This window comes from Miniopterus schreibersii, assembly GCF_964146895.1.
Source record: "Miniopterus schreibersii genome assembly, chromosome: 3".
NCBI lineage: Eukaryota > Metazoa > Chordata > Mammalia > Chiroptera > Miniopteridae > Miniopterus > Miniopterus schreibersii.
Window position 1 is genome coordinate 10,202,615 of NC_138103.1, and position 24,496 is coordinate 10,227,110.

General features: G+C 51.9%; 2 protein-coding genes across 5 annotated transcripts in view; one reads left to right on the top strand and one right to left on the bottom strand.

Moving 5' to 3' along the window:
* IFT140 (intraflagellar transport 140) overlaps positions 1 to 24,496 on the bottom strand; it is an 88,333-nt gene that overhangs the window by 22,086 nt on the left and 41,751 nt on the right. The gene's annotated exons all lie outside the window — the stretch shown is intronic.
* Positions 3,268 to 23,996, top strand: TMEM204 (transmembrane protein 204). The gene is made up of 3 exons (XM_081133520.1): positions 3,268 to 4,197; positions 9,186 to 9,341; positions 22,089 to 23,996. Exons 1-3 carry the CDS (start codon positions 3,918 to 3,920, stop codon positions 22,331 to 22,333), a joined length of 681 nt encoding a protein of 226 aa, XP_080989646.1. The 5' UTR covers positions 3,268 to 3,917; the 3' UTR covers positions 22,334 to 23,996.

Below are 24,496 nucleotides of genomic sequence, written 5' to 3' on the forward strand. Positions count from 1 at the left end.
TGGGAACTGTGTGTCAGCACCTCCCTGTGGGCAGGCCTGGGCTTCATGTCTCCCCATTCAGACGCTGTGTGCTTTGCCAGCATCAAACACTCTTGGGGGCAAGGATGGGGCGTTGTTGACCTGACTGGGTTTCACTGTGCCTCCCTGGACTAAAAAAGTCGGGCATGCTGAGTGCACAGATGCGACAAAGGGTTCTGTCCTGGGGATTAAATCTCCACCAAGTGGGAGCTTGAGAAAACATGTGCTGGAAGCACAGCCTTGGGTGTTCCTGCTGGGCTGGGGCTGCCGGAGGGAACCACAGTGGGGGCGGGCGCGGGCGCCTCCCCGCAGCTGAATGCAGGACTGCCTGCGAGCACTGGCCAAAAGGGTTGGCTGTGTCCCTGGCTGCCTCCAGTACATCATCGGCACTGTGTACAGCTCCTGTCCTCTCCATGGGCAGCTTCAGCTCCAGTGTGCGCTTCTGGGGTTTGAGCATCTGATATATATCCCAAGAAATAAACACCGCCTAGTCTCCATCCAAGTCTTGAGAGTTTCCTGTTGTCCGAGCCAGTCTGTGGACAGCACACACATCTGTATTTCATCAACTCAGAGAGGCGCCTACGCGAGAGGCAGACAGGGCAGCTGAGGGGCCGGCCTGAAATGGGCCCAACTTTCTGGAAAGCCTGTCCTGAGAAGCTGCTAGAACCAGCCCCAGAGGCCCCTCTTCTTGGCCTGCTCCATGGAGACCCTCAGTCAGAGCATGGGTGACTGAAGAATTAACAGCCTCATTTTCTACCAAGCAGCACACACACTGTTGCCAAATCTCCCCACTTCTCTGATCTAAGATAAACAGTCCCATTTGTGTGCAGGGAACAGGGGAGGCACACACAGGTGCTGCAGCTGGACCCCATCGTAGGACCTATGATCGAGAACCCTGGAGGACAGGAAGGGCCCTTTGAGTGGCTCAGGGAGCCCACGACCAGGCTTCCATTCTCCTATGGGACCCCCATGATCACAGGATGGATGAATGGATGTGAGGTGGGGGTCCCCTGAAGGCAGGGTGGCTCCTAACTCAAGTCCAGCTACCAGGCATGCTGCTCTCCCCTGCATCCCCAACTTCCCACTCTACCATGAACCAGAATCCAGGGAAATGACTGAGGGTGCAGGGCCTAATGACATGACAGGGGCTCCCCTGAGGACTTCCTGGGAGTCCTGGCCCCTTCCCTGTCCAGCATGGGAAAAGAGCTGAATGGAGCTGGCCCAGTGGCTGCTCAGACAGCAAAGCAGTTGCTTTGTTTCTGAAACCATGTGCTGCTTCTTATCAGAAATTAGACATTTAAAGACTACCTAAGAATAAGTGATTTACATAAATGAGCAGGAGAGTCGATTCTCTTCTAATGGAGACATCGGAAACCTTCCTTTTCGAGGCCTCCATCTACTACGGCACCGTGTATTCGAGAACTCGAGTGTTTGAACTGCTTGCCCCAGTCCTCCTGAGAAGGGGCCGCGTGTGGGAATGAGGAGGGCAGACAGAACCCCTGGGCCCTCTCCCATCCAGTCCCTGGTACGGGAGAGGGCCACAGGGAGGGGGGTGGGAACAGCAGCTTTTCTCCTGGCACAAGCCATGGAAAGTGGCAAAAATCCTAAAATAGGTCAAATCCCTCAGAGAATTTGGACAGCTGTTTCTTGGGACCCACAATTCTCCAAAGACCCCCTGCCTTTCAGGAACACAGACTTAGTGGCGTGGGAGCCTCGCCTTGCATATGGCACGCACAGGCCCCACACACACCTGGGATGGGAAGCACTGCAGGCCAGGGCTTCCATGGCTGGCTGGCTCGTTTGGTATCTGCACAGGCTGGGGACTCCGGAGCTCCAGAAGCAGGAGGTGAAAGGTGAGGACTGAACCCTAACTGGTTTGGCTCAGTGGTTAGAGCATCAGCTCATGGACTGAAGGGTCCGGGTCCGATTCTGGTCAAAGGCATGTACCTCGGTTGCAGACTCGATTCCCACCCCAGTCGGGGCACATGTGGGAGGCAACCAGTGGGTGTGTGTCTCTCACATCAATGTTTCTCTCTCTCAACCTCTCTCCCTTCCACTCTCTCTGAAAAGCAATGGAGAAAATATCTCAGGTGAGGATTTAAAAAAACAGACCAGATGCACCCTCGCTGACGTCGTCTCATCATCTCTGTGACCTCTCTGAGCTCCAACTTTCTCTCCTGTGAGGGGGCTCATCCCTACACCTTGGGGCAATGAGTGTAGACAGCAAACAGCTAAGGGCATGTGCTGCTACTACTTGGAGCTCCAGGGGTTTCATGTTGGAGGCAAATGTGCGTGTACCATGCTACAGACACGCCTCTTTATTCATTTACAGCCGCTTTTGGGCCTTAGCTAGGTGAGTGCCCATGCTGGGTCTCTGAGGTGGTGGCACAGAGCCCTCCACTGTGTTGGTCTGCCAGTTCAGAGGGGTTTGAGCAGAGCAGATGAAGGTCTGTCCAAGCCCCAGAAGCTTGACGGCTCTGATCAAGGCACACCACAGACAGACCTAGTCCCTTATCAGCTGTGCAGATTGACATTCCCATCAGCAGCAAACAGCCCAGGCCAGAAACCACATTCATGCTCCTTTAGGCCTTGCTGGGTGCTTTGTAAGGCATGTCCAGAGCCCCATCTTCTTGTACCTTAAGGATGGCACCCTGGGCTGGAAGTTCTCCAAGGGGGGCCCCTGACCTGCCAGATCTAGGCAGTAAGTGGGTCTGAGCTAGGACACTAAGGCCCGTCTAAGGGGGCCCCTCCACCACACCTGGCCCTCCTCTGCTGCTCTCCCCTCTGGGCGTTCCCTCCTCCATCTGTATCTACCTATGACAAGGGCGGTGCTGGCACATCTGTGCTGGGGGAACCGAGGGCTGGGTGGGCGACTGGTCACCAGCAACCTGCCTGCCCTGAGCTTCCTGCCGCTGTCCCGAGGCCCAGCACAGGAGACTGCCTGGAGCACTGTGGGCAGCACCCGCCTCTGTAGCTGCTCCATGGTACTTGAGTGCCACATCCAACACAGATAGCTGGGACCATGGGTCTGCTCTGGGCCAGCACCCCTGGCCCTCCCTTTTGGAGAGGCAGATGGGGAGGAGCCGGGGAGGAGGGTCACAGAGCAGGACTTCAGAAGGCCCCCCTGCTTTTCCTATCAGGAAACACATCCTGTTAGTGTCTGGCTGCTGCAGCCGGCAGCTATTTGTTGCAGTTGGCTACGCCCTCCAGCTCACCAAAAACAGCCTCAAAAACAACCATTTCCTCTCTGCTGAGAGACAGAGGGAAAATGCAGTGCGTGTGCGCGCACGCACACACACACACACACACACACACAGACACACACACATACTTCCCTGCAGTAGGCTCTCTGCTTTCCAGGACCAGCTGTTTTGTGTTGGAGGCACCAGGCAGGGGCTCAGGCAGCACAGAGGCCTCCGAACCCGCACTGTTCCCTGCGGCCCTGCTCAGAGCCTCGCTACCGCACTGGCTCCTCTGAGCTTAGCTGGTTCTAAGGAGTGAGGCCCTGCTTACACCACGTTGCCATCTGCCTCTCCTCTCCAGTTACTCTCTGTTCTCCCTCGTGGGAGACAAGAGGCTTCCAGCCTCCCTGGGCCTCTGCTTCCCAGGAAGACGGCGCATTCAGGACTCTGGGCTCTCACTGGTGCCCTGCTTCTTTCTCGGGATGGGCCACGCAGTCACCTTCAGATCAGGCCTGTCCCTGCTCCAGGTGCAGGAAGGAGGGTAAGGAGGACCGTGAGGTGGGCTCACCTGCACCTGCTGCACGGGCCTTCCCGACCCTCCAAGAATGAACGGTGATGTCCTCTAGCCACCCCTAGCAGCGTCTTGGTTCTCCCTGGCCACAGCAGCTGACCAGGACTGGGACTTTCTCCACAAGCGGTCGGGACCGGCAGTCAGTGATGACTGTCCAGAAACTGGTGGCCACAGCCGTGCTGGTGGCCCTGGTCTCTCTCATCCTCAACAATGCAGCAGCCTTCACCCCCAACTGGGTGTATCAGACGCTGGAGGATGGGCGCAAGCGAAGTGTGGGGCTATGGAGGTCCTGCTGGCTGGTGGACAGGGCCCGGGGAGGGCCAAGTCCCGGGGTCAGGCCCGGGCAGGCGGATGCAAGGGACTGCGAGGCCCTGGGCTGGGGCTCTGAGGCAGCAGGCTTCCAGGAGTCCAGAGGCACCGTCAAACGTAAGTCTGCTCACTTTTCTGTCTCCTTTAGAGTGGGCAGGGCCTGCTCACCCTGTGTGGCATGCAGAGGACATGGGTTGAGCGTTTGTTGACAGGTTGAGGGGTGCTTTGCTCTGAGGGGCAGCACTGCCTCTTGGGGAACCCGCGCAGGCCTTGTGCTCCACGCCCACCCTCCCTGGCGAGCCACAGGCACATGTCAGTCCTGCTCGGCTCAAATCTACTGCTGCTCTTCCATGAAATAGTTCTCCTCATGCAGCAGTGGCTTTTTTCTGCCATACACATAGCTAACAAACAAATGCATTAACGAAACCAAGAAAAAAACATTTTTCCTGGTGGAAATTCAGATTGTTAATGAGAAAAATAAACAAGAAGCTTAAGAACACAGGCTGAGTTCTGACTTCATTCCATAGTCGCCAGGGTGGGTAAGGTGGCGTGCAGGTCAGGGGGAGACCCACCAGGACAGACTGTGGGTGGGACCGCCGGCCGGCTGCAGAGGCCACTCAGAAGGGCAGAGCCCTTGCCCCCTCTGCCCCGCTGCCTCATCCCGGCCCTGCTTGGTCATGCTGTGTACTGGGTCTATTACTACTCTGGAAGCTGGGAACTTGACTTTGATAGTAGGGTCAGGTTTGCATGTACCAGAGGGAAGTGTTCCTAAGTAAGATGCTTAAACACTCAAACAGTCATGGTGGCTGGCGGGCAAAGGTCTTCCAATGACTGAGAGGGTCTAACTTGCAGGTGGGGTCATCCATTCTGAAGACCAAGTATGTCTTTAAGGAAATGTGACACACGAGGCTTCAGCTAGGCCTTCGCCAGATGCTGTCAGAAGGTGTCCCCAAAGTCCTTCAGCAACTTCTGTGGGCTCGGAACCCTGACTTGTGAGGGACCCCGGGGTGGAGGACGTCCCATTTCATAGGCAAAACCCGGAGGCTGCAAGAGGCATGAGGCTCAGCCGAGGTCCCTGGGGGCATGCAATCCACTCCATCCACTCCAGTCCCTCACCACAGGCTGAGGGGTTATCTGTTGAGGGCTGGCTATCTGCCCCTCCCTCCTCCTTTGCAAGCAGGGAGGGAGAACCTCTCTTTAAAAGATCAAAGTACATGAATGATTTCAGAATTTTCTATGAGCTCTCTGAACTCAGGTGCCTACGGGAGGCTGGATAAATGCAGATGGACTTGGGTCTCTGTGTGACTTGCTGATTGAGAACGATCCTTCTGGTTTGGGACTGTCCCGAGGAGCAATGAAAGCCAGTGGTGCAGCCTGGGGACGGGGGTAGTCCTGGGCTCAAGGACTTCTGCCATAGCCCCCAGTGCTGACCAGATGCCTTTCCTGTGCATCCAGCCCCTCAGTGCCCATGCTAAGGACTGGTCACCTCAGGTCAGGAGGACACACATGGGTCCTCCTGACCCTCACACAGCCAGCCCTTGCTTCCCTCCTGCCCTGCCACATGTCCTGAGCAGCCCCACTCACCTGCCCTTGTTTGCTGTGCCTCTCTGACCACCTAATAAGCTCCCTGACCAACTTTTAAAATATTCTGTTGCCATTAGTATGACGTTTGTGGCAGCTACCCTTAATCTCTGAGCATCAAATATTTGTCTAGAACAAGGGAAATGTCTAAGAAGATTCTCTTGAGCAAGGCTGAGTTGAGCAAAGTGAGCCAACTTCACTACCAACATGCTCCCTATGTGATATGAACAGGGAGCAGCGAGCTGGCATCCCGGCCCTGGTGGTTCGGAGCTGGGGCTTCCTGCTGCCACCTCAAATAAATCAGTGCCCAGTCTTGTTAACTCTCATGAAAAACCCCAGCCCACGCTTTGCCCACGATCTAGCTGGGCATGGAGAATGGGAGGAAGGAGCAGGGATTCCTTGTACGGCGCCGTTGCCGCTGCATAAACACCCTCCATACCACACAGTGCCGCTCTGTCAGATCATCTGGTCCGTGATGGGGCAATGGGGTCTGGGTTGCAGGGCTGACATCTGGTGCACAGTTCAATCCTGAGGACCCAAATAGGGGCACCAAGGGGGAGTGTATGCCCCTCGTTACACATCACGGTCCTGCTTTGTCCAGAGAGCCAGGCCGTCCTCGAGATTCCAGATGTGGCTGTAGGCAGCCAGTTGGGGATAGCAGACAGGCTCCAGCCAGCTGTGCCAGAGGCCTTGGCAATGCCCTATGGCAAACATCGTGAGGAGCCATTACTCAACTCTGGTCAGGGACTTCGTGCTGCTGGGTGTCCTGAGAAAACTGGGCAGGGGCACAGGGGTCAGTCCAGGTCCTCCAGCTGCCCCATGTTACACTGGGTCCTGTCCTTGACGATCCTTGCTGGGCAGGGTGCAGCGATCCTTTTATTACTGATCAGGTGGCTCTTTCCTTCCTGTGAGGTTTGGGGGCAACTTGGGAGACTGAGGGCCCCCTTTGGCTCTGAAAGAGACCTCACAACCTAACTCCAGGTTCATTCTTCCTCTGGTCCTGTTTTCTCTGTCATTCTTCATCTTTCCACATTTCATGCATTCTGTCAGGCACCTGATGATCTTTTTCTGAAGCTCCCTGACGGGAGTCCCTTGCCCTGCCCATAGGTGATTTGATGCTCTCCAGCCCCAGTGGGTGGCCTGAGTCTCACTGGAAATGTAGGTGGACGGGGTGTGTACCACATGCTGTCCAGCCAGATGACATTCATGCCACATTCTTACTGGGCTCCTTAAAATCCAGGCCCTGGCCCTGGCCGGTGTGGCTCAGCTGGCTGAGCACTGTCCCATGCACCAAGAAGTTGCCAGTTTGATTCCCGGTCAGGGCCCATGCCTGGGTTGCGGGCTTGATCCCCAGTAGGGGGCGTGCAGGAGGCAGCTGATCGAGGTTTTGCTCTTACATCAATGTTTCTCTCTCTCTTTTTCCCTCTCCCTTCCTCTCTAAAAATCAATAAAAACAGATTTTTTAAAAATCCAGGTACTGCTGCCCAGGCTACGCACATAGGTAGTGTTAGAACCTGTAAAGCACCTGGGCATGGTGGATACCAGCCAGGACAGGTCTCCTCTGAGTGGCTCGTGAAGGGAGTATGGCTCAGAGGAGAGTCGTCTTCTCAGGCAGAGTGGCGAGTCTGTGAGCAGTCCGTTTCACCCTTTCACCCTCTAGACATCTGCAATACCACAGATGCACAGGGACTGGGGCAGAGGCCCGTGTGGCAGCTTGTGAGCTTGGGGACGCCACATGGAGCCACTGCCGGGGTGTGCAGCGCAGGGCTGTGCACTCAGAGCTGCCAGGAAGGATGAAGCTGGATGACCAGGTGGGCAGGGCAGCTGGCCACACACGGGGAGGGATCGCCCGGGGTCCCTGGTGCTCTGCTCCTGGCTCCCAGGAGCCCTGGTCATGTGGCTCCACTGTGCCAACACATGTTCCCTTAGGCTGTCCCCTGGTGCTCGTGTCCACCGCGGCCACTCCCCTCCTCAGCCGGCAGTTCATTCAAGTCTTTCCTTGCTTGCAAGGCTGAGCTTGGGAAACCGGACAGACTTCTCTGGGCCTGGCTGTTAACCTCCATCACGTTTAACACCCTTGTCTCTGAGGTCACTTCCACTTCCTAAGCTCTACCATCTTTTAGAGAAACAGAGCCTCTGTATAGTCATATAAATAGTAAAAATAACCGCAAAGAAAATCAGTGTGAAGAATAAAGAAAGAGAGGTGTGAACAGCATCCTCCACGGGAAGTCGGCTAGTTTTCCCGAGCAAAGTGGGAAGGAACTGCCCAGGCTCACCCCATCCTGACAGGAGGCCATCCAGCCACTGGCTGCACCTCCAGGTGCCCTGCACGAGCAGCCAGGAAGGTTCCAACAAACTGTCCTAAACCTTCACTTAGCCCCAGCCTCAGCCTTGGGGGAGGTGAGGGAATCTCAGACCCCAGCGAGCACCCCCCCCCCCCATGCTAAGGCTCAAAGACCACTGATGCCTTTCTTGACTCCCAGTGTCTGCTCCTTCTCCCAGCTCTGGACCCACCACCACACCAGGCCTGGCTCTACTTGCCACTGGGGCTCCCCCAACTTTTCCCAACCCCTGCCTCCTGTCTCCTGGCACTGTGAAAGGTCAGAGAGGAGTGTCAGGGTTGATGGTGATGGCAGTTGTTTCTGTGGTTACTCTAAAGATTACAGACTGTGAGCTCGATTATGGGAAGTGCAGCCCACCTGGGAAGGGGGCTGTGCCTGTGAGAGAAGTGATTGAGAGAGCCAAACCCACAGGTTCACCTGTCTGCACCACCAGGCTCCACTCAGGAAGGTGAAAAAGTTCATTTGGTGGTGACTGTCATGCGTCTAGTGACAAGTGCATTCTCTCTTTCATGCTCCTTGGCCCTTAGCTCTGGCCCTAGAAGCCGGGGCCTCTGCTACTCTCCTGATGCATCCACCCTGGCCTCAGAGCCAGTGGTGCCACCCCCAGGCCAGAGCGGGCACTGGAGGAGACCCGGGATTAGGGAAGGGTGAGATCCTTCAGGCTCTGAATGACAGATGGACAGCAAAAAGGAAGCAGCTGAGACACAATGGGGAGGAGTGCTCTCCATGGCAGGAAGTGGCACAACACCTCCATTTGACTCAGGCTCCACAAGCGCTAAATCTGAACGTTACCTGGCTGGATGAGTGCATGACAGGAACCCTCACAGCCTGACACTGGGTGGGGTGGGGCCCAGGAGGTTCAGTCCTCACTTGGCTCTGTGGGGCCACTTTAATAGTCTAGAAGGGCCACAGAGAAGGGACCTGCTGCCCCTGCCCCTTGCCTTTGCAGTTCATCCGCAGTGCTGGTCTGCCCCTCCCTCTGCCCTGTGTATGTCACTTGTGCCTCACTTCTAGACTGGGTGTGGGTGGGGGAAGAGTACATGGAGCCTGAGGTTGGGGGCAGAGGGTCATCAGTGAGGTTGTCAGCGCAGAGGGATGAGCCCCAGGAGGAGAGAGAACCCCAGCCCCGAGCTGCCCGCCCTGCACTGACCACCTGCCTTCTTTCCTCTTGGCCCCTCACAGTGCAATTCGACATGATGCGTGCCTGCAACCTGGTTGCCACGGTGGCCCTCGCTGCAGGCCAGCTCACTTTCATCTTGGGGCTGACAGGCCTGCCCCTGATGTCGCCTGATTCCCAGTGCTGGGAGGAGGCCATGGCTGCTGCGTTCCAGCTGGCAAGTAAGTACCTCCAGGCCCCAGAGGGGCAAACGGAGTGGCAGCACCCTCAGCTTCTGTTGGTGCTGGAAGGCCCACTGTGGCCTTCTAATGTCACAGCGACCCCCTGGGTCACCCTCCTGACCCACCCATCACTGTGGGCAGGAGCAAAACAGGAACATGCACACATGGATGGGGAGCGCCGAGGATTCAAGCAGTAATGGTTTTGTATCTCTGTCGCTATGGCCCTCGCCCTTTTCCATTTTGAGACAAGGTGCTGGCACGTGGGTGATGTGCTCTGTCTTCCAAAATCTTCAGCATCTGACATTTTCTCTGTCCCCCTGAAGCCATGTGGCGGGGGGCCTGGGTTCATGCCCTGCCTGGAGGAGTGGTGAAGCAGCCTGCTCTGGGCAGAGGGGCAAGTGCATGTGAGCCTGTGCCTGGAGGGGTGAGACAGCCTGCTTTTCCACAGAGCAACTAGGCCCAGGACCATCAGAGAGTGAGCATCTTTGGAACAATTTGGAAGCCACCAGGTGTGACTGTACGGTGAAACGGGGCTGGGCATGAGCACACCTTCTGGTCTTGGAAGGGTCAATGTGATGGTGTCACTGTAAATGGTGAATGAAATTGCCCAGGGAGGTTCTGTAGTGGCCATGGAGGCACCGTGGGGGGCTGCTCTGCTGGTTTCTCTGGACCTCTGCTCCTTTTTGCTGGCTCAGGGTTAACAATCGTGGAAACCTGGGAAGTTCAGGCTTTCCACTACCTACTGGGGAAAAGTGGGGTCCATGGTTCCATGGGGACAGAGACTGATGAAGTGGCCAGGGCACGGGGGCACTAGTAGCTGATGTGCTCGATGGAGAATGGCTGCGTGTCCCAATGTTGAAGGTGTGTTTCCAACAAGCCCAGTAGAAGGAATGGCAGGAAGTCTGAAGTGAATCATTCTGGGAATCATGGATCACAGCCCTTATCCTTCTGGAGAAACACAATTTCCAGAATGAGGCTGACTGGCAAATGCTCGTATGCGGGAAAGCACCTGGGTGGGAATCGGAAAGGCCTACCTATGTGGTTAATGGAAGGTGGTGTGGTCCTGGGCCCATCACTTCCCCAGGGCTGGATGCAGGAGCGGGTAGTAGATGAGGGCCGACCAGAGGAGAGCATAGGGCTTGGTGTGAAGAGGACTGGATTGCATCTTGGCTCTATCAGTTATTATCCATGTGACCCAATCTACACCTCAGTGTACTCAACTGCGAGGCAAGGATGAAGTCTGCCCCCCACTGGAATAATTCTGGGAATTAGTGAGGCAGGTGGAGTGGGCTCTCCGATCCCTCTGCCTCCACCCCTCCTCCATGGCTGTGGGTAGAAACCCAGACATTCCAAGTGATTTAGGAAAAGTACCCATTTGCCCTCTGCTAACCTTAGGGCTGTAAAACAGAACTGGTCTCATCACCTCAGTGACTCAACCTGTCTTCCATCACGTGGGGTTATCTGAAATTCCATCCCTTCGAGAAGGAAGTGGAAGATTTCGAAACGTGATTGGAAAAGCTAGATTAAAAACTGATATTTTAGTGGCATTGAGGAAATGAAAGTAACATTTCCTGATCTGAAAATAACTCCTAGCAGGATAATCAAATCAGTCATTGCTGCATTTCTCAAGAAATTCCTCTGAAACATTTATTTATGTAGAACTATTAGGAGAAATATTATGTGTTGGGTGTGAAACTGACATTTTACTTCTGTAAACTCTTATTTTAGAACATGATAGTGTTATTTACAAATAACACTTTTTTAAAACTCAAAAGGGGGGGGAAGCCTCAATAATTAAAATCAAGTTGTCCTGCAGAAACCCTGGCCGGGGGTGGGCTGCCAAAGGTGTTTTGGGGGCCTGTCCTGGCGAGGTGGGAGCAGGGGGTACTGTGCTCCTTTCCTAGGTATTTCCAGGCCAGCACAACCTCTGGGAAGGTTGAACCAGGCTCTATTAAAAAACAGGCAGGCAGGCAGAGGCTGATGGAAAAAGCCAGAAGCACCGAGGGGCAGCCCACGGTGTTTCAGATGGTTCCTTTTGCTTCCACAGGCAGCCTCTCCCCTTGGTGTCTGACCATTACTCCCAACAGGTCTGTTTTGCCCAAAAAGGAAATGCATTTGGCCCTGTTTAGACTTGTTTCATTGACAAACAGTACAGAATGCAGCTATGTGCCTTTCTTCTATCATGCTGCTAATTTTAGAGTTAGGTTTTTTCCTGTGCTCCGGTCTGTTTTAAACAGTCAGGGAGAGACTGAAGGGCGCCAGGATATCCTGTCCCAGGAGGGGGAAATGCCTGCTAGTACCTGTTACGCAAGCCAACCTTGAGTCCCCAGCGCCTGGCCAGCGGGTGGGCAGGGGGAGAGAAGGAGGAAAGGAAAGCACATGGTGTGACCGGGGCCTGGGGAGGCAGGAGCCAGGCACAGGCAGCACGCGCTGATGGGGCCCCGCCGCAGGCATGGGCACTGCCCGCTCGCTCATTCATTCCACTGTAGTTTCTGGGCACGATCCACATTTAAACGCCACCTGGCCTGGCCTATGAAAGGAGAGTCTCGGCTCCTCAGAGCTGCGGCTCCAAAGGACCCTGTACAGTGACACTGGGGGACCCTATGAAACAGCCATTTCCATAGGTGAAAAGCCTATGAAATCTCAGCCATTCTATCTGGTTTGCTCTATTATGTTCAGGCCACCACACGCAAGTTTCCAATTCCTTTGCAGAATTTTCCAAGTGTAATTTTAATTTACCTTAAAGGTGGAAAATTCCGTTCTGTCCTTATTCCACCCCCACCCCATAAACTGAGTATGCTGTGAAACACTGCATTTGCCCTGTGGTGAAAGCACTCTGCAGATTAGAGACACGAGACTGAGGTTCCCAAGTTCATCTCCTGTGCCCAGCTGGGTTTCTAACAGGACCTTGGAAGGCAGGGGGCCCGAAGTGGCCTATGAGATGGGTGCAGTCACCACGGAGGATTCTGCACTGTCCCCTTGCCATTCCCCCGCTGCCCCCTGGCTCTTTCTGTTGTAACTAGTACACGACAGACACCAACTGTGAGGCTTTAGGAGGGTATGTAATGAGGACCTGCAGTGTGGGGGCTGATGGGCTGTTCCAGCCCCAGCGCCAGCAGCTGCGATGCCTGGGCTCTGCCTTGCCGGGCATAAGCGCTCCCTTCCCACTGCCTCTCACGTGCATGAGCTTCAATCTGGCTCACTCTACAGACCTTTCCTTTCTCCCTGACTCTCCTTGTTCCTCCTCTCGCTGCTTCACCTCTATTTCTTCATGTCTGTGGTCTCACTGATGTGCCCAAAGAGGCACACTGAGAGCAGGGCAAGCAGCGCTGAATGGGGCCTCAGAGGTCGCCACCTATAAGAGGCGAAAGGTCTTTCTGAGCCTCTGATAACTGCAGATGTTGATGACTTGTGTCAGAAGCCTGGAGCAGAGGAGAAAGCCAGGGCGAAGTCTGCAGGCAGCACAGCTTGGTGGGCCCCTCAGGGTTCCTGAGAACAGCTGAGCTTTCCCATGGGTGTGTGGGTGAGAGGGGCCTCGAGCAAGCTGCCTGGCTCTGGATGTGTGTGACTTCACCCCCGTGCTCCTTGGGCAGCAGGGAAAGCTACCGCAGGCCTGTAGACCCTGTCTTCGGTCATGCTTGCTGCTATCGTCATTCCGACTTCCCACTACAGTCCTGCTGGACAACACCACACTGAAATGTTGCCAGTCCCCACACACAGCCTCTTTGCTCCTTTTAGGACTTGGGGCTCTCCACCTGAGTTCACTGTCAGTGCCAGAGCCCCGCCAGATGCTCCCTCAGCCCCTTCCATGGGCAGACTATCCTCCTGGGCATAATGCTGCAGGGGCTTTGAAATTTCCTAAGTGTGACCCTCCTGCAACCCCTCCAGGTGCTCTCAGTGGCCCTAGGCCCTCACTGTTGGCTATGCAGGACTAACTACCATGCGTGGCCCGAGGCTGACATTTTTAGGTGGGATGAATGATCTGGTAGTTACTCAGAGCTCTATTTGGGTGAAGTGGCGTCTCTGAAGGGTTACTCCTTGGCCACTGCTGAGCCTCCTGGGCAGTGCACTATCGGAGTCCAGCCTGAGAGCCCTGTGACTGCACATGCTCAGTCAGGCTGGCAACATAGCTGGTGTCCCCCACAGCTTACCATCCTTCATCAGTGCCTGCTGGTGCTCTCCCTGGGGTGGAGGAAATGTGCACCCCACTACTGAGAGCCCTGAGCTAGTAGGCACTCTCCCCTTCATATTGGGAGCCAATGTCTTGCCTGATGACAAGAGGGGGTCATGCGAAAGGGGACCCGAAGACCAGGCTTCTCATCTGCTCCCTCCCCTAAGCCTCTCCTAAGCCTCTTAGTGCTTGTTAAAGTCTGTATATATGCCACCTCCGATCCATTTTGGAAAATGCTAGTATATAAGTGAAAAAATTCCCTGGCACCGTATCAAGGACCCTAGAAATGATGTCCCAGGCTGCACCCATCCAAGCCTGTGATACCCAGGGACATTATAATAAAAAACACAGTTCCCTTCACAGTCTCAAAGTGGGGCTTTTAGCCCACGTGGTCTGCTTCCTTTAAACAGTGGCTACAGGTCTATTAGCCACAACTTGATCACAGTGTGTTTCTTTTAAAGCACGTGGCTCTTGCTCTCAGCATCCATGGATTTCTTATTCTACTATTTGATATTATTCCTAGTTTATGATTTATCAGCTCTCGTCATCAGTAACCCTACCCTCCATCTCTGCAGAAGTTTTAGTCTCTCCTCGTCAATCATGTGAACACCCTGGACCTTTCTCAAACTTACAGTTTTTCTCAAAGTATAATAGCCACAACAAAATGATGCAGTTAAAGTACAAATGTACAGCCATTGTTGTAGGGCTCAGCTGTTCGATGTTTCATTCTGAACTGCTTTCATAATGGCCATGGGCTTTCCTGGGGACGTTCTCCAACATCTCCTGTCCTCTATGGAGCTACCCAGCATGGCCGAGCCCTTGTGCTTTTCTCCCAAAGAGGGGAACCTGTACTTGTCTATTTCTGGCCACTTGCACCCCAATTTCTGAAGACTGGCACTTCAGAGAGTCCAGTGTCTTCTGCAAACTGAGCTCTTCCCTGCACACACGCTCTGCAGCTGGGACATCAGTCCTCGCCATGACCACCTCTGGTGCCAGGCTGGGCCATACTCTCCCTAGCCTCAGCCAGTCCCTCCTCAAGACACAAAGCCTCTCAAGTTTGAGCAGGAAGACTAAGTGTGGAGTTTACTGTGGAACCTGGTCAAAAGCGGCTTTAAAAGCCTCACGTGGCCTCATGTCTGCTGGCTTCCTCTTTCCATTTCTGGAAATCATTAGAGTTTTTCTTATGATGGCAAAGCCTATAAACACACAAAGGGCAACTTACGCGCCCCCCCCCCCCCCCCCCCCCCCCCCGCCCCTGACAATGCTGATTTTATCAGTCCTCAGAGGTCAATCGAGGTGATAAATGGTAACTGTCTTGGCATCTCAGGAGCTGGTAGGGATTCTGTTGTTTTCTTAGACTCAGGGACCTTCTCATAGGACTATACAAGTTTCTGTTTTTACAATAAGCAGGTACACTGCTTGGTCTGGATAATTTGCTTTTCTGTCTTCTGCATCTACATCCCAAGCTCCAGCCTACATCCCAACTGCACCTCTCATTTCTTCTTTCTCCTTCAAGTTCTCCATGCTGCTCAGGGCACTTGTATGTCAGGCAGCACTTTGGAGTGTCGGCTCCCATGGAAGTATTCGATCATATCAATTGTACCATCTTTGGCCTTCCTTTTTCCAGAAGCCTTGCCTCTAGGGAGAAACATTAGATCACCACTGTTTTCCTGTGCACAATGTTGGAAGATCCCTACCACAGCTGTGCCTTGAGTGGATCCATTAACTAATTGGTTTGCTCTGTAAATATTCTCTCTAGAAGCCTCACGCCAGCTCTAAGTCACAGGTGCTGCTCTGCCAGTTCAGCTGCCGTGCATGCTGAGGCAGGTGTGCTGGGTGAAGAGCTCAGGGGTCAGCCCCACGGGTTTCCACTTATGCCACCTGCGTGTGCTGACAGTCATTCAAAAGGAAGGCCCCATGACAGACACCGACGCCCTAGGAAGCAGGCAGGAAGGAAGAGAAAGGAAAGGGCGCTCTGCAGGCTGAGCTGTGAATCACACTGCCCACTGCGAGGCCGGCTCACAGGAAGGGGCTGCTGCCTTTGCAAACAGAAATTCATGAGGATGGAACCAACTCTATGTGCAGAATTTGGTGTGTTTGCTAAAACTGTCCCCTTTGATTTGTTTCTGGACAAACATTAACATCACTGTGAAGTTTTGGGAGAAAAGTGTTCCAGGCACAACTCTGAGGACAGAGGGGGTCTCCACATTAGGCTGTGACAGAAATGGAAAATGTGAGGTTGAGGCAGCGCAGCCCCATACCTAGTTCCTCAACACCACTCCTCCCCGCAGCCAGAGAGCTCTATGAAAGTAAAAGGCTAGTCTGATTTAGAAGAATGTCTATGCAGGCGGTTACCTAGCATCAGGGCTGAGGCTGGAGGCACAGTGAGGCAGTGAGCACACATGGGCTCTGTCTTCCCGAGTCTCTGTGGCTTGTTACTGCTGACATGTGGCACCCACGGAGGATCCCCATGCTCCCGGTATCTGTTCAGTGCCTATAGTCATCATGTGGCCCACGCTCTTCCCGCAGTACAGAGCCTGTGCCCACTGTTTCAGAAGGTTCTTTGTACCTTCCTGGCACAGGAGAGGGTTTTTCTAAATGTACTTTTTTTAATGTTAGGGAAACAAATCCCTTCTTTGACTATATGTTGAACTAAAATAAAGCCAAAGCCAACGCTGATCTTTACACAGAATAAGTCATGTAAATGTAAGTTTTGTTAACCATTTTTCACACTAGGGCAGGGTGGGGAACATCTGGCCCGCGGGCCACATACAGCCTGCAGAATCTTTTGGTCTGGCTCTGCCAAGGCAACCACAGTGGGACTTGAAATTCAATAAATCTAGGAGCTTTTTTCATATCTAATTTTTAAGTTGTAATTTTGTATGGCCCATGAATGATGTTATAAATAATCCAAATGGCCCTTGGTTAAAAAAAAAAAAAAAAAGGTTCCCCACACCTGCACTAACGTATGGAACTAGACTCTTCCTGTCTACTTCTCCTGCGGGAAAAAAAAGCCCATTAAGGTGCAGCCTCTGAATTACGCCAGTTAGGAAGTGAGATGCCCACACCTGTGCTGGCAACAGCCCAGTGTTGCTCATTGCTGGATTTTCAACAGTTTTCAAGACAAATGATGAAACAGGCGAACGCATGGCTAGTTCATTTCCACTTTGTACCAACGCCATCTGTCAGGCCCTGCGCTGCTCCTGACTAGCATCTTTATCACTTTCCTGCTTGTGTTTTCAGGCTGTGCTCAGGGTGTCTGTGTACATGTGAATTTATATTTCTTGAATCAATTATCCACACCCTGAATGTTCTTTCATCTTGTAATGGAAAAAACAGACACACTTTGAAACCTGAGTTTGTGTACTTTGTAGGCAACATAGCTAAACATAGGGAGGAAGTAATAAACAGATTCCAATGGTTACAAAATCACAGTCTACCCTATTTTCAAAAACCTATAATAGTGATCTTAAGAAAAGAAGTGACAGTACAGTTACAGTGACAGTACAGAGTAGCCCTGAGGTGCTGGGAAATGCAAGTGTGGGCACAGGACAGCGTCCAAGTCTTGTCACTCAGCACTGGGATGGTGCCTTGGCACTGCCCGGGGGTGGAAGCCAGTGGTTGCTATGCCCCCCACAGTCTGTGGAGTGTTCCACGAGTTAATATATTTACCACTTGGAGTTCAGAGTGCTCTCTCCACATGCTGGTTTCCTGGTGTCACAGGCCTCGCCTAACGCTGTTCTCTGGAAGGGCCTTCCCAGCCACCATCCCTGCTCTCTGGCAGAGCACTGCCTCCTCACTCCCATACCATGTATCCTAAATGCCTCTCTTACATGGTGGACCATGCTGCAGGGATTAATTTCATCTTTATCTCCCAAAGAAGAAAGCCAGTTCCCCAAGGACAAGTCAACCTAGCCTTAGCAACCCCCAACCCGTCCCCCAAGCCCCAAGTGCGCTTAAGTGGACTCTCAATAGGTCTGCCGAACATATTGTATGTTAACTAATGCAAGGTACCAGCACAGCAGCCCTGGCTCCATGCTGAGTGACATCTACTCAACGGAGGCGAATGGGGTCCTATCCCTGACAGGTTGTAGTCATTAAGAAGCTTAAAGGAGCCCTGCCAGTGTGGCTCAGCAGTTGAGCGTCAACCTATGAAACAGGTCATGGTTCGATTCCGGGTCAGGGTCCATGCCCAGGTTGCAGGCGATCCCCAGTGGGGGGCATGCAGGAGGCAGCCGATCAATGACTCTCATCATTGATGTTTCTCTCTCTCTCTCTCTCTCCCTTCCTCTCTCTGAAATCAATAAAAACATATTTTGAAAAAAAAAGAAGCTAGAGGAGCTTCCAGTCAAGATGGCAAAGTAGGTCACAATTTTAACTGCTTCCTTAATAAGAAATGAATGTGGTATAACAACAGAAAAGCTTAGAGGACTTTACCGTGGAAGCTGTTGTTCATCGTGCCGCCTTTCCCAGTGACCACACTACAGTCCACTCTGCATCAGGGGATCCATTTGGACTTGTCTCAAACTGGGCAACTCTCTGAGAGGCCACACTCTAGCCACAGGGACAAGAGCTGGAGGAGGAACCGTGCTGTGAACCTAAGCTGAGTGCTGAGGGATCAGGGACAGGAGGGCAGAAGGCAGCCCTCACCCCAGGGCTGAGGAAGCACAGGGACAGCAAAACAAGGAAAGACCTGGAGGGGTGGAAATTGGCATCTCAGTGGCACAGAGAGGCACTAGTGTGGCTGCAGGGGGACAGAGACAGGGCAGCCACAAGAGAGGGGGAGGAGATCTGAGGCAGGGTGGGCGAGGCTGAGGTATACGTCCTAGGGCAGCAGATGCCATGGGGCATGCTGTTCGTGGGTACATGATGTGTGTGGTACAGTGCTAACAGTGCAGCCGGAGAAGTGAGTCAAATGCACTAATATCCACTACAAAATCGACCGGCCCAGTCGTGGAAAGGTGTCATGACTTCAGGAAGTGCTTGTTAACTGAAGATTCTAAACTTAGTTGCACTTCTAAAATATTCTAAATGTTTTATTGTGAAATATATATGCAAAGAACTCAATGAAGCATGCGTGTCCTGCTAAAGACATAATGAGGTGAACACTGAGAAGCCCCTGGGCATCCTTCCTGCTGTGCCCTCTTTTCCCCCGGAGGTAACCGAGGTCCTGTACTCATGTCAGCCACTCGCTGTGTTTCTTTTCAATACTCACCTGAGGATATGTTTTATTTTTTTAATTGATTTTTAGAGAGAGGAAGGGAGGGATAGAGAGAGAGAGAAACATTGATATGTGAGAGACAAACACTGATTGGTTGCCTCCTGTATGTACCCCAGCTGGGGATCAAACCTGCAACCTAGGTATGTGCCCTGACCAGGAACTGAACCCACAGCTTTCTGGTGAACCGAACTACGCTCCAACCAACTGAGCCACCTGGCCAGGGCTCCCTGGTTTTTTATACTTTTAATCTCTCTCTAAGTTTTCATAAAAAGCAGCCTTATGGCTGAGCCTGTGTGAACCATGCACAGAACAGCACATGTGACAGAGCTGTGTCCCTGTGACATCCTCTCGGCACCAGTTTCTGCGGCTCACCCCAGTGCAGTGCTGCTCACGCAGCCGTTCACTTGTTCCTTTTCTGTCCCAGCTGCCCACAGCTCATCGAGTCCCATGGACTAGTTTCAGACGTTGCTGATTTGGGGCAGGGTCGTTTCCTGTGATGCGCAGGAGTTTCGCTTGGGCGTAATCCTGGGAGAGGAACTGTGGATCCTAGGGCAACACCGTGCTGTTCGGAGCTCTGACTCAGTGAGGGTGGGTCCCCTCTGCCTCGAACCTGGGCCAACACTTGGTGTTTCCTTCCTTTCTAATTCTGCCAATCTGGTGAGAGAGTGCCTTTTAGTCCTTTCCAGTTTAGGATCACCTCTTTCAATCCAGTTCTCATAATTCACATGTCTCTACTGAAATGTCTTGCAATGAAATTCAAGGTCCTCTGTCTTTACTCTTCAGTGGTGTAAACCAGCCTCAAGAAAGATAACTGATCTGTGACAGGGGGTTGCCCTGGAGGCCACAGGGAGGCCCGATTCTTTCACACTGTCCTGTTATGATGAATGATGCTATAAAATTGCAGTTGAAGCCGTGTAGCAGGTTTTTAAAAATATTCTTATAACACACATAAACTGAAAGGAAGCTTAGTTTAAAAAGGGAGAAAACCAGGTTTCAATCACAGCAGAGGGTAAGGGTCAGTATCCCTCCTCAGGGTGGGTGACTGATGCAAACCAGCTGCTGCTCTCTGGGTAAATTCCGTCTGATCGAGTTAGTCTTCATTACTGCTCACCCTTCAGGCTCCCACCGGCCTTGCTGTGAGCCCTGTTCAGCCAGAGCCTTGCTCCTCGCATCTCAGACATAAGCTGTATCCTAACTCGCTCTCCCAAAGTTCCCTTCCTGCCCCATCCTTCTGAGTCTCGTTGAAACCAGGCATAACAAGCTCCCTTGGGTGATAAAAATGCCCGAAGACGTAGTAAAAATGAGGAGGACTCATAAAGTATTTTCATTCTCATTACACAAAAAACAGGCTATAGTTCCTTTCCCCATTAATGCACAACTCAGTGCCATAAAATCATGAGCAGAGAGGATGCACCCTTCCCTGGGAGAGAGAAATCACAGAGTTTCTTTTTGTCACTGTGCATGACAAAAAGAACAAGTTATTTTTAACAGAAAGGAAGTATCCAGGAGCTTTCCATGTTTTAAAAGCCCCACAGAGTACTGTAGAGAATTACAATAGAGATTAGTCACTGTCACCATTGTTTAGGACACAACCGAGGTAGGGGAATGTTGAATTCATACTTTCTAGAAGGTACAGTGATGAGGAGACCATGATGCTTGTGTTTTTAGAAAACTCAGCCTGTCCCCCACACCCTACCCCAGCACTATCTTGTGACATAGTTAGAACCATCAGCTGGCATCGCTGCTCTCTTTGCTGTGGGGCCATGCTGGTTGTGCATGACATGGTTTCCTGAGGAAAGCAGGGGAGGCCGTGGGAGTGGAGGTACCAGCATGAACAGATGTAAGGATATCACAGTGTAGGGCAGGCAGGGGGACCGCAGCAGCAGCTCAGCCTGGCCAGAGCATAGCGCAGGGAACGGGGATGAGCCTGAGAGGGGGCCAGAGAGTCCCATCTGGACCATTCTGGGTTACAGAGAGCCTATATCTTTGCCAGGAATTTTTGGTCCCAAGAAACAGACTCACTCTGGTCAGCACATCAGAGAGTGGGGTGCTGGTAGAGAAGATGCGGCTCCCTGGGCCACCCAAGCCTCTGCTGCTGCCTACTCTCCTTACTCTTGTTATCCATGGCTCTGCTGGACCCCACAGCCTCCTTTCAGTTTCCTCTGCCTCATCCAGCCCCTCCCAGCTGAGGAATGTGACCATCTCAGGGGACAAGGAGGGGCAGGGCGATGTGGACCAGCTTCCTCGACAGCAGAACAGTGGGGGCGTCTTGTCCATCCCAGTGGCTGGGATTTCTAGCCTGGATTCAGACCTGAACTCCATTACACATCAGTACCCTGCTATCCCAGTCAATAAATCCTGGGTGCAAATCCTGACTTTCCTATTGCAAAAACTAATAAAATCAAGTCCTTGGAGCTCCTCAAAGAGAAAACTGTTACAGTAATGATGCTGTGGCATTAGCTACGAACGGAACTCGAATAAGTCTGTGGGAACTGCCGTCAGTGGAAGACTCTGGCCACAGTCCTAGCATGGCCCCCTCCCCTTCTCTGCGGTCAGAGTGGAGAGAGAAGGGAAGAGTATGGAGGGAAAATAAGCAGGGAAAGGGGGGCATGGGGTGGGAGGGAAATTCTAGAACCAGTTTCACCTATTTAGAAGTAAGAGGAGAAACCAAATGCGCCAGCAGGAAACTCGGACAGGTCTCCAATCTCAGCTTCTGCCCCTACATAAGTGTGCGGGCTCTAGACCACCTTGAGTTTTGAAAGAAAATCTCTATTTCTTTTAGAAGCAAATGCTAAGAACAAGAACAGTCTTAAGAACAGGAATTTGGACGACGGTAAACTCCAATCTGAGTTGTTTCTAAATAACATTTAGAAAAATTGTTTCCTTTCACTTTCAACGAATTAAGTTTATAAAAGTCAGAGAGAACCTTATACGAAGTTACTGCTGGATATGTTTGGGAAGAGGGAAAGCGAGTGTCAGTGTCACTTTTATGGGGAGGTCACCTGAGGGAAGCAGCCTGATGCCTGGAGGATCCCAGGAAGCACACATGGGCCAGACTGCTTTCTTACGAAGCCCCTAGAAATTATCCTGTGCCAGGATTTAGGGGACACACACTGCACCCTCCCACCCCCCAGCTACCAGACTGAAAGGTCATAAAAACCCACATGGGGCTAATACAGAGCAGCTTGACCCCGAAGCGCCGGCTCTATGAATCAGGCTTGTCACCAACCCGGGCAGCACAGAGGGTCAGGGAAGAAAGGAAGCTGTGGTTCTGTACGGGCTCCACGTCGGGAGCCCTGCAGGCCTTTTCCTGGCTCTAAGTAAGGCTTTCTCAATACTTGTCTTTCATTTACAGGTTTTATCCTGGTCATTGGGCTGGTGACGTTCTACAGAATCGGCCCGTACACCAGCCTGTCCTGGTCTTGCTACCTGAACATTGGGGCCTGCCTCCTGGCCACCCTGGCAGCTGCCATGCTCATCTGGAACATTCTTCACAGGAGAGAGGACTGCATGGCACCCAGAGTCATTGTCATCAGCCGCTCCTTGACTGCTCGGTTTCGCCGTGGCCTAGATAACGACTATGTGGAGTCACCATGCTGAGGGTTGCCAGGGAGGGACCCTGCTTGGGACTTTATCCACTGTAATGGAACAGTCTAGAAACCAAGGGACTGCCTGTGTGAAGGCGGTTGGTTTGTATGGTTTCTTATATATGCATATGTACGATACACAGGTATGTTTACTACGTTTATATAAATATATTATATGATCATATATTGTCTGTGCCAGCCTCCTCCTGACCCACTCACAACCTGGCTTCACGCTCACGCACGTCGCAAGGAGGAGACCAGCACCTGAGATGCACGTGAGGAGTGGCAGCTGCCCTGCTCAGCACCCTGGTCTGAGGTTAATTTATTCTGTGTCTACTGAGAGGGGCATCTGCAGCCACCTTTTCTTTGGTAAAGCAGAACATCCGGGAGATTTTCTGGAAATGGACGTGATCTTCCTTGGGTGGCTCAGAATTTATAATCAGATGGTTACGGCTTTATGACAGGATGGAGTTAGTAATGTCTGTTTGTGCCTGATTATTTTTGTAAGTTAAAATAAAATGCAAACCTCTTCCCACTGTCTAAAACATGTGTTGTATCTACCTACACTGCCACGTGGTAAAAAGACTTTGGCCTCTTTTATGTGGTTTTTGTGGGCTAGCAGTGAGAGAAGGGTTGAGACATTTTTAAAGATCTGGTGGGAGTGAAACTTCGGGTTACTCATGCCCTTAGTCACATTTCTGGACATCGGAGCCTCAGAAGCCCACGTTCCTAGACAGCAGACTGTGGCCATGTGATGGCAGATCCACAATTAGTGGAGCAAGTGGGGAAAAGTCTATTTGTTTAATGAAATTCAGAGATGGGTTCACTTTTTCCCCTATAAAATCTTTAGCCTATCTTCAGTCAAATGCTTGATGGGCTACCCCTTCATGATGCTACACTGATTCCAAGCCACCCAGCTCCTAAATCTGCAAGAGGCAAATAGGCCACAACTCCCCAGATGAACAGAAAACATTTAAAAACTGGTCCATGTCCCCAAGGACTGCCTGACGACATCTATAAGGACAGTCCTATAATAGCTGCACTGCCTGAGCTCATGCCACCTGGAAGTGGAATCACTGTTGCCATCCTCTGGCCCAGGAAACTGATACTGGGCACTGGTGAGTGCAAGCAAAGCCAGGGTAAGACCTTGGCTACCACTAGGCTGACCCTCCCACTCCCAAGAAACCTTTAGCTTCGTTGCTGTTAACCTTCCAGAGAAGTAAGGTGACCAGTCTGGAATTTGAAGACTATATTGCCTCAGGACAGTCAGAACAAATGGTGGATTGGTGAGGGGCTTTAAAAACGCAAAGCAATTGAGAATGATTTAAAAGCATCTATGGCCTAATCATCTATAATGAAGTCAGCAGTCAGTGCAGAAACAGCCAGATCCTGTGCCACAACCAGTTTGATTTAAAAGCATCTATGGCCTAATCATCTATAATGAAGTCAGCAGTCAGTGTAGAACCAGCCAGATCCTGTTCCACAACCAATACGCTCATGGGAACATTTAGGTTTGAGCTTCCTCCCTTTGAGCTTCTTTCCTACAACGGATTTCCCCCAAATCATATGCTAAAAAGAATTGTTTTTTAAAAAAGAATAATGAAATATTTAAGTTGTATAATTTTAATATCATTATGTATTTGATTATATAAATGTTCATTAAAGTTTTAAAGTTGGCCATGTGGTTGATTATAGTCTGCGCTCGTGTTTATATTACATGAAGAGTGATCAGAGAAAGGCTGGGCTGTGCCACCCAGCCACTCTAGTTCACTTCCCAAACTAAGAGTCCTCTTGTCCACATGGCCAGTGTTGAAAAGGCCCTCCCAACCGGAACAAGGTTTGGCCTATTTTAGAAATAAGACAAGGAACCAGGGTCGCTGGCTAGTTTGAAAGGTGCTTCCGTGCTATAGAAACCAGAAACTATCTCTGCAAATGAGGAAGGCTTGTTCCAGGCAACTTAATTTCCCACCTTTCTCTTCCCACTTCAGTTTCATTCTGGAATACTTTTCCTACCCTTTCAAGATTGAAATCTGTCAAATGCTCCTGGGAAGAATTGCTGAATTCTCTCAGGAGCAGAGAGGAAGCTGCTTTTAGACAGCCTTTGATTAAAAACTTCTTTCAGAGCAATTTTCATTGCATTTTCACTGTACTGTTTTGAGTGTTTATTATCAAGCCC